Here is a 10,457-nt window from a genome sequence, read left to right on the forward strand (position 1 = left end):
GTTAAAACTGTCTATACTGATGTTATGATCTGAAGTAGCTACAAACAGAAAAAGCAGAACGACCCAGTCAAATGAGTGTTTATGCAAAAAAGGGAAATCGGTTTTTATGATCAGGAAACATTCAACATTCACAGGGCCCGACTTCGCACTCTAAAGCGCCATATGATCATATTTAACAAGTCTGCATCAAATTCACCTGGGACAGAGAATATTCTGGGTACAGAGACGCGTCTGTGGTTCCCTCGGATTGGCCCGCAATTCCAAAGCTGCTTCTTTTCTGATTATCACGATCTGCTTGCTCCTTAATCACATCGCCGGTAACAAACACCAACGCACAATCAAGAAGAGCTTCAACAAATTCAAGAAAAACCAACTAGAGTAAAACAAACACAGTGATTCATTCATTCATTTTGTAAAATACTTTCATTAATGTGCATATGTACCTTAGCAAGCAAAAAACTCAAAAGTGACTGTTTGTGAAGCCTCACTGGCCTCATTTATGTATTGAAAAGTCCCTTCTTCTGAAGAAAAACTGAGAACAACCAATGCTTAAAAAATTCAGGTGATATACTGTGTTATGCCTTACACAAGTCACATTGAAAAAAACACTGCATAGTTTTCGCTGTACCTGGAGCTATGAGAAATTTCTCTAACAAAGAACGCATAACTGTTGCTATTACCAAAAACATTTAATTTCATACAATGCTTGCAGAAACCCAAAGAATGGCTGTATAATGAATCCCTTAGTTAGACTTACAGTGTGTGTTCAGTTTATCGGGCAGTGTTTAAAACACTCCGTTAAATTGCTTACACACCTCCCGCTCCAGGCTGGTACTGCTGCTGTCATGCAGAGGGGGGCCGTCGTTGACAACTATTTCCACAACTCTTGAAGCAGTTAATTGTTTGCTGAGAAGTTTAAAATCCTGAGTAAGAGCAAACGTTACATGTTAACAGCACTGACGGCATTCCCACGTGGACCTAACCGAGCTCCCTTTAAATCCTGCATCAAACTTTCTAGTGGTTTCAAATGATACTTCCACATATGTCATTAACGACCGAGTGCAATTCTGGCCCTACTGAAGTCAATGGCAATTTTTCCTGCAAACACAGTGCTAAGAACCTGTGAAAGCTCATAAATAAAAGTATTAAAAAATCGCATTACTAGAGTGGTTTACTGTATTATTTTCAAAAGCTGCCAGTCTTTGAGTTCTACCATTAGACATTTTCATGCAAACATTTCACAGGACGGGGGGAAAAAAAGCCAACAAAAATATCTCTATTCCCTTAAACCGCATTTTTCTCAGGTTTGATTATCTGAAATAATCAAGTACGAAATCAGAATTCAATCCTGCAAAAGCACATAAATAACTTCTGTAGAACAACTGTAACGTTTGTGAACAGTTTGCACAAAAGACATTGCTCCTACGTTTTCAACTGTGCAGAAGCCATAGGGAGTATTTTAAAATGCTCATATCAACCGATCAAATAAAGCACATCTAAGCACACAAAATCAAAAGAGATTATTACGTTCAACATGCAAAGGAAATGCCTCATTGTCATTGTAGGTTCAAATGGAGGTCTGGTGCTTGGTTTACAAAAAGCTCGATATATTCCCCAGCATTTGTCAAGGTAGTTCATGGCAAAAACTGTGCATCGTTCTTCAGAAAATAAGGTACCTTTAAAAATTAATTGGGATAGAATAAGTTACAATAGAACTGCGATGGATGTGGTACTAACTGGTGAATTCTGCACAGCACAGAAGAAACACCGTTACTCACCTTGGATATGACAGGCAGCAGGAGTAACGTTCCTGGCCATGACTCCTAGGAAACACTTACACAGACAAGGACCTTTGTCTCTGGCGCTGGAACAAAAATACTCGTCTGGGAAAACTCAAACTGGTTACACCGCAATCAGTTTCTCTAAAAGATGAAACTTACTTGTACTCTTCATGATAGATATGAAATGCCAGACGAATAAGATAAGATAAGAAGGTCCTGAACAGTAAAGTCTGATGTGGACAATGTATCTCCTCAAGTGGCGTTTTATCACCTACAATTTTTGACAAAATAAATCTCTATTGCTATAATGTACATTTAACTGCAGTCTGTCTTACCCTCCCCATCTCTACCTATCACAATCTAACGACACTCCTGGAAGAATCAGACAGACACAGCATCACTTCCAAACGAGCAATTCAAGGGAGAACTGTTCCCCTATAGCTGAATCTTATAGAGCCTCTACTTCTGGAAACACATCCACTCGGCATCCAGGAATGAGAGCGGAAGTGAAGCTGGGGTTAAACCCTGCAGTTCTAGATGGGACCGACAGATTAACGGTCTCCATGGAAGGAACAAAAGACAGTACATGCAAACCAAAGTTAAGAGCACGGGGGGGAGAGGGGGAGAGAAAAGGATTTGTTCCTTCCACTTTTCTTTTGCAGACCTCTCAAAACTGCATGTAATGGTAGCAGCAGGACCGGGGTGAACAGATGGCTCTGTAGAACAATTTTAAAGCAGTATTTCAGTTTTGCGTTTTCTCACCCAAGCACCTGAAGTGCCTGGAGAAGTTAACGCGGCCCTGAGAACTCACAGGCCCCGAGCAAGTACCAGAGCTGAGCTCCTAGTAGAAACTTGTCACACCGACTCTCCACAGCTTGCCATTAACATTTCTAGATGCTAGACCCCAATCCAAAGTACAAACCGCTCAATAACCGATCCATTTCGGCAAGAGTTGTGTTGGAGTGATGAAACCGGCAGTCCTTCAGAAATCGCCAAAATTGGAACTTAGTCATGAGGAAAGTGTTGTCAAGAGAATGGTCACAGCCTAAGCTGCTGTAGAAAGTGTAAACTCTTCTCAGTTCTGTCATATGTCTCAACACAGCAAATTCTACCTAAATAAAGTAGGATATGTTTTCAGCATCGTCTCACAGCAAGCAGGAATCAGCTTGTATTGATCCTGCAACTGAGCATATAACGCTCTGGATCTTGTAACTTCAAAGACCACAGCCCTGCTCAAGTGTTTGTGAGAACATGACTCGCATGTAGTTGTAATACACATTTTTTGGTGACTGATGAAAATAAATTAGTCTCTATCAGCAGATAAACCTCACGGGAGCTAAAGGTAGTTGCTGAATGCACTTCCAGACATGTTACATATTTTTATTGTCTTCTAGTGGAAGCTCAGGAGGAGGTAATACCATCCCTTCTTTTTGTTTTTCTGTTTCCATGGTCTTTGTATTTTCAAATAATTCTTTAGTGGAAAGAGTTACTTTAATACAAATAAACCAGAAACAAAAGAATATGAAACATAGTGCAGGGGAAACTGAAACCACAAACCAGTAGACTCTTACTTGTTTTACTTCTTCATGCCTCTCCTCTCTCGGCAACAAGTCAAGCAGTGAAGATAAATCCAGCTCAATATTTGATCCCAGAGCAGAAGTATCTTTTGAGCCATTGACGATTGTGACGTTTTCTACTATGCAAATAAAATAAATTAGAACAGACTAAAAAAATATATATAAGCACACACAGGAAACAGCTCCTACATTATTTCTTCTTATCTTACTGACTTCAAACTAAGAATAACAGAGACTCCTTTTTAGTGAGCAGAGTTTTAACAATCAACATCATAACAACTGAAGAGTAATTCCGTCAAGTCCAGCCCCTAGGCAAAAGGAATTTCAAATATTACATATGTTACAAAACGTTCAGACAACAATGTTCCAACAGCACTAAAAGATGTCCTGTGGATGTGTCGCTCAACTCCAAGTGTCATGCACAGGAAACAAGAAGTATGGGAGCAAAAGTCATTAATTATTAAGATAACTCCATCTTCATCAGAGATATCTGATATCTGGCTTATATACTTCCCAGTATAGAAAAAAAGGAACAACAAAATGTGAACTGATTAGAATTTGTTTTGTTAAACTGCTTACCAGTGCCAAAATAACTTCCTGTGCAAATGGCATTCAGCTCTTCTGCATCCATTGCATCCATTTGAAAAGCTGCAGATTCTACTATACGATCACCTATGAACCCTCCTTCATACACGAGACCATTCTTGAAGACAAACTTGCCCTACAGACAGGATTAATTTGATTAATTTCAATATAAATCAAAGATAAGAAAAAAAAAAAAAAACCTTAAATTTTCAGTCAAATTTCCTTTTAAGAATCTTGGCTAAAATGAGATAAAATAAAGCAAAATACTTTTTCCTACCCTCTTTTATAAAGTACTTTGTCATTTGTTAGTTAAAGTACACTGTCGGGATGAATAATTGCTGATATATATGTTTGATTTTGAAAAGTATTTTGAGGAAAACTGTTCACCCCCATATAGAAAGACGTGTTTGCAATCTTCAGTTTGCACACGTGGCACTCGGCTCACAGGTGTTTTTAAACACTGTGTGAACGTGAGAACACCTCTGTGCAAGGACATCTTAAAATCCATTAGCTCATAGTGTAAGAGCCAAAGTACCGACCAACTGCAAAAATCAACGTGCACCTATTGCAGTGAAAATCTCCACAGTAGGATGTATTTCTTCATATAACACACACGACACACAGGTAACCACAGAGTCAAACCTGTGGCCCAGCAAGGTTTCCAGCGGACCCTGCCCCTTCTGTTGGGATTTCACCCACAATACAAATTGAATGTGGTTTTACGTACAGAAATCTAGAGATCCACTACACAGAGCAGAATAGTCTCCTCTGGTGTTGCCTGTAGTTTTGTCTTGCTACTTGTCAATCCTTACCTTGCCGTGCTTCTTATTGCAAACCCATTCACCGTCGTACACTGCTCCACTGGCGTATATGAACTTCCCGTGGCCGTGTCGTTGCCCATTTACAAAATCACCTATGTACTGATTCCTTAAAGGATACTGAGACATAGGCATTCTCTTCAAAAACCATATGTGGGTGCCATATCCATGCTGAAAAAAAAACCTGTATGTTTAAAAAAAAGTCTCCAGAAGAGCTACTATAGCTACCAGTCCAGACTTTTAACAAGGAGAATCACCTGGGCATCTTTAAGAGCCACTGTTGGCAAACCTCCCAACTAAAAGCTCCCAGCTGACAGCCACTGGACTCCAAACCACCCGCAGAGCTGCACTCTGCAGAGCTGCGTGGGAGACGCGCCCAGAGGGTGCACTGAACCCGCGCCTACTCGAGCCCGCTCTCCCAACAGCGCTTGTGGAGACACCCGCCCGCCCCAGGCCTTCGGACCTAACGGCAGGAGGACAGCACGGGGCAGAGCCGCCGAGTTCCAGGAGCCGGACTCCATGACCACTTCATGCAAAGACAGAGGAAGCAGTTCACACTCCTTTCCCAGCAGAATAAGTAGAAAGGACAGAAAATGCCAGAAATCTCCTTCTATCATAAAACTTTCACAAGAGGGAACAATTTGGTCTAGTATTTTGCAGGTGACACAGAAGCAAACTGCCACATATACTCACTGCTGAAGTCCTATCTCAAGCCAAGTATAGTCACAAACATTTAAGGTTTTACACCTCTTTTTAAATGAAAAAGGGTTATATTGTCCATTAGAATATTAAATTATGATTTTGTAAGTCTATGTCAAAAGCCTTTTAAAATTTGAATACTCCTAAAATGAGAATCAACTTAAACAGCATATTTCCACTACCGCAACTGGCAAAAATCATACAAAGCTCTGGTATCGCACCGAACTCCCCATCTGCTTTTCCTGGAGTAACGGACAGATGCTGAACTGAAGAGGCTGCTGCGGAAGAAATGAATACCTGTATGCCATACACCCACTGTCCCATATACTCCTGATTAGCTGTCAGCCATCTCATTCTTCCTCTGCCATGACGTACATTTTTCTCCCACTGACCTTCATAGGTATTTCCAGACTTATAGCTGCAATAAAACATTAACGACCCATTCAAACAGAATTCTGAGTGAGTCTTCTGAAAGCAAGGTTTATGCAAAACCTAACTGCTAGTAAATTCAGCACTTATTAATGCTAAATATTAGCATTAATTTTAAAGTTGCTCACTGTGTCATGTATACAGAGCTTTGATTGTACCTACTGCTACCTTCCTATTTTAATGTACAAGTCACTGTAAAAATATTACCCAGTTCTTTTTATTCAGAGTCTTTGCCGTAGCTAATCAAAATATTATTTTATATGTAATTCCACAAACAATTCATTTATTCATGAAAACAGCTCCATCTGTTCAAATCAATTGAGTGTATTTGGTTTTAGATGTTGATTTGTAGTTTACCAAAGCTTATTTTGTATTTTATCTTTATATATTCTTTTATGGGAATGATCAGTAGAAATATACCAACATAAAAACATAAGTTGCAGAGAAGATCTATCTTACTATTATTAAGCACATTGTACAATTATCTATTCCACTGCAGAAAGTACACACTACTTCGAAATGGCAGCATTTGTATCCATTGTAAACAGAAGCAATCGTATGCTACTACGTGTGAAATAAAAAACGTGAAGAACAAGTGTTACCGCATTTACCATCTCATTCCCCATCCTTCTTTGATGTTATTTACCCAGTCTCCTGAATACCAAGAGGTATGTTCCTTATCATAATAAACAGTACCCTGAAACAAACAGTACAGTCACTTTAAATACCTCAATATTCATCTACATCAATATAACATTGCATACAAATTACTTAAAACACTTGTAATCACCCTCTTACAGTCACTTCAAGACACTGTACTGGAAGCCACTGATGTGACAGAATTCAATAAAAAAGCACCCTCTTTTGATGAATGTTAAGACCTTAAGACAGACCAAGTATTAAAAAACCCTTGTATTACACTTCAAAGCCTACCATGTGTTTCAAACCACTCGGAAATGCTTTCAGAGAGCTAATGTCGGCAACTTCACCACAGCAGTCACCCCGAGGCAGGCCCGTTTCCCGACCCACTGACAACTCCAACACTAGGCTGCGGCATTAGCTGTTCTGTCTTTATCTGACCACTTCCTCTCACAGCAAACCAGACAGACCATTGCACCGGTGACCGCCCACAGCAGCCTGTGTGATTTGTGTCTCTTTAGTGACACACAACTCCAAACCATGTCATTAGAACAGATTTTCCTCAAACGCTGAGCATCAGTCTTCAAAATGTCAGGCCCAGAAGAGTGTCTCAATGTGGATGCACAAAACAGAGACAGATAAGAGCACTACTTGCCTATAAAAAGTTTGAACTAGATGTTACAATTAAGACTGTCTTATCTCATGTAAGTAATTACCATATTGGGTCTGCTTAACACATTTGGGAAGTGGGATCCCTTTGTTTTTACTGGGAAGCTGACTGTCATTGCTATGTGGCTACTGATGCAGTTGTCGGTTTTGACTTTGTCATCACCCCCTTGGAGCAGCACAAAGGATGAACCACCCAAGAGGCCAAGCGTTCTTTTAGGACACTGTTCACCCCTTCTACTACAAACGAGATCCCACCCCAATTGTTTCAATTAGCATTCACGACTTCAGAGAACATCCTTAGCAAAAACGAACCTCTATATAGTGTAAGATCATGCAATGGCATAAAAACCTCTGCAGAAGAGTCCTTGCTGTTCTGGATGGGAGTCACCCAAGACCACGCTCTCATTTGGTGTTTTTCCTTACCTTTCCGTGTCTTTTGCCTTTACACCAATAGCCAATGTAAGAAACAGGACAAGTACCGCTCCTGAAAAATCCAAATCCATGCCTAAGTCCATTCTTGACAGATCCTTCATAAATGCTGCCATCATTCCATGTATAACGGCCATTAAGCATCTGCACATTCTTAACAAATGTTCCCTAAAAGATTAAATTATAACATTTAAAAAACTAAGACTCACTGTTCCCCAACTATCTCAGCGAATTTGGGCTTGTGATTGAAATTACTGCCATAGTTCTGCAGTTGCCACCTGTACTGTACCCATTACTGCAACTTACCTAATTTCATTGAATTTGCACATCTAATTGGCTGTAATCGTGTTCAGCTGTAAGTTAAACTGCACTTTACCTCATACTTGACTCCATCAGCCCACGTGTAAGTCCCTTGTCCATGCATAAAACCTTCAGAAAACATGCCCTTCAAAATGAAGAGAATGGCAGCGTTTGCACATTTGTTCTTAGCACAACTGAATTTTACAGATTTCAAAATAATGACATATTAATTCCCCTACTAGTTTCAAATGAGGAGTTTTAAGATAAGAAACCAACAAAGCTTTCAATGCTCACGCATTCTGAGTGCTTAACCTCCACCTACGTTAAAAGAAATAGCCTGCCTCTTCTAGAGAAAGAACGTGATCCACTATTACATTTTAAATATATTTATTTATATACTCACCTTATATGTATTTCCACCCTCAAAACATGCAAATCCTTCACCCTCATACAATCCATGGACTTTTTCACCTTCATAGCTACAACGAAAACAAACTAAATGTGAAGATTTCAAATCACTGCCTGTAGACCTATATCACAATAGACATACAAAAATGACCTTTCATTTACCATTGTCTACACACAAGCCAGTCGTTGTATCCTGTGCAGAAAAAAAGAGCTGTAACATTTCACATCGTTGTTGCATTGCTCCAGACCTACACTGCTGCCAGCTAAGAAAACAAATCACACTGGCAGCAGCCACCAGCTTCCAGCAGGCACCCCAGTCAGCGCGCTGAGCGTCACACAGACCCTGGAACCACCACAGGGTCTGACTAACGCTGCCATTCACCTTCTTCCTCGGTTTAGCATACTCTTAAGGGATATGAGCAGCCCTACACAACAAAAGGCAGCAACAACTGAACGTTAAGTGACATAGCTACACTTTCTTCACCAACCGTCTGTATACTTAAGACAAAACTCCACTGCAGGTGAACAAGCTACAAGAATGAGGCTTTTGGCAAATGGAGAGCAGCAGCAACTCTCCAGGACGCAAAAAGGCGCAGAATTCCACAGGTGTCAGTCTCACACGGTGTCACAGCTACAAGTTCTGAGTAAGGTGATTCAGTGACTCAAACCAAGAGTCCAATCCCTGTTTTCTACGACACTGGGTACACCAGAGATACTTAGATGAACTCCTGACTTCACTGGATGCATTTGTAACAAGCATACCTTTTTACAATAACTTCAGTAAGACTAGGCTCCTCGTAGTATTGCGGAACGTCCTGGACTGGAGGCTCCTCTGCCTCCTCTGGTTCTTTATCCAACACCACTGGGTTTTCCTGTGCTTCGTCCACTCCATTCACTAAGGTCTGCAAATCCACCAGCTGTGGTGAACTACTCTCAGCTGTAGTATCACATGAAGGAACAGGAGGACGGGCAGACTTTTCTGTCTTCTTGCCATCCTTCTTCTTATCCTTTGCCATAACTGCTCAATTTCTCCTTCTGAACATCTACATTTGTACGAAGGCTTTTCCCCTATTGATTTAAAAAACCAAACAACAACATACAAATGAGCTAACTACATGAAAATTTACCAGTCTTTTCTTAATTTGTATCCATGCATTTTATTTGTGCGATGACACTTCCTCAAGCGGTGGTTTCAGCGTGTGGGAGGCCACAGGGCTGCCAGGACGCGATGCCTGCGAGTTTTCTCTGAGAAGTGCATCAAACCCACCCCACGGAAGTCTTGCCAGCCAACACTTGTGCTACATGGACGTCTCCATCTGTATTAGAATTTTAGGTGTCTAGATTTAATAATGTGGAAAAGTTCAAAACAATTTCTCAAAGATATGAGTTTGATGAGGTTTGGGTTTGTTTTTTTTTTTTTAAATTACAGCTGCACTAGTATTATTGATTTAACTTGCTTTCAAAGTTAGGAGCTGCAGGTTGAACCACAGCATAGAATAACCACTATAGCTTGTAAAGTTATTTTGCCAGTTAAGAGTCTGAAGGTTACAGGACCGTTTCAGCAGCTGTAATTACAGCTCCCCCTCATTCCACAGGCCGAGCATCACCGCTTTTTGACACCAGAACCCAGCCCCCGTGCTGCGGCGGCCGGGGCTGACAAGTGCCGCCTCCCACCACCGCCATGTCCCCAGCCCTGCGCCTCCAGCCAGCGCCTCGTCCCGCTCGGGTCACCGGATCGGATCGGCTGCGCCAGGGCCCGAGTGGGGACACCGGGGGCTGCCCGGTTCTGGAAGCCCCTCCCGCCCGCAGGGCCGCCCGGACCGGGCCCTGAACCCCCGACAGCCCCCGGCCGCCGTCCCCGCCTCACAACCGCCGCCCTCGCCTCACAACCGCCGCCGCGAAACCGCGCAGCCGCAGTGCGCAGTGCGGAGACGGCCGCGCAACCGCGCCGCGCCCACCGGCCCGCCCAACCGCGCCCACCGGCCCGCCCAGCCGCGCCCACCGGCCCGCCCAGCCGCGCCCACCGGCCCGCCCAGCCGCGCCCACCGGCCCGCCCAGCCGCGCCCACCGGCCCGCCCAGCCGCGCCCACCGGTCCGCCCAGCCGCGCCCACCGGCCCGCCCA

At 42.5% G+C, this 10,457-nt stretch overlaps 1 protein-coding gene across 9 annotated transcripts in view; it reads right to left on the bottom strand.

Moving 5' to 3' along the window:
• LOC102092618 (radial spoke head 10 homolog B) overlaps positions 1-10,281 on the bottom strand; it is a 14,706-nt gene extending 4,425 nt beyond the window's left edge. Inside the window, exons 1-16 of one of the 9 annotated variants that reach the window (XM_065031607.1) lie at positions 10,197-10,281; positions 9,097-9,402; positions 8,330-8,405; positions 8,003-8,071; positions 7,621-7,794; positions 6,501-6,586; positions 5,758-5,878; positions 4,756-4,932; positions 3,938-4,079; positions 3,353-3,477; positions 2,704-2,893; positions 1,941-2,052; positions 1,779-1,864; positions 1,528-1,676; positions 816-923; positions 197-373 (exon numbers count right to left, since the gene is read on the bottom strand). In XM_065031607.1, the coding sequence (XP_064887679.1) occupies positions 197-373; positions 816-923; positions 1,528-1,676; positions 1,779-1,864; positions 1,941-2,052; positions 2,704-2,893; positions 3,353-3,477; positions 3,938-4,079; positions 4,756-4,932; positions 5,758-5,878; positions 6,501-6,586; positions 7,621-7,794; positions 8,003-8,071; positions 8,330-8,405; positions 9,097-9,350 (2,046 nt within the window). In that variant the 5' untranslated portion in view covers positions 9,351-9,402; positions 10,197-10,281. The other 8 variants (XM_065031610.1, XM_065031608.1, XM_065031616.1 and 5 more) reach the window with 8 other exon arrangements.
• Between the last annotated feature and the right edge of the window lie 176 nt (positions 10,282-10,457).

The sequence above is a fragment of the Columba livia genome, chromosome 15, assembly GCF_036013475.1.
Source record: "Columba livia isolate bColLiv1 breed racing homer chromosome 15, bColLiv1.pat.W.v2, whole genome shotgun sequence".
NCBI classification, from domain to species: Eukaryota; Metazoa; Chordata; class Aves; order Columbiformes; family Columbidae; genus Columba; species Columba livia.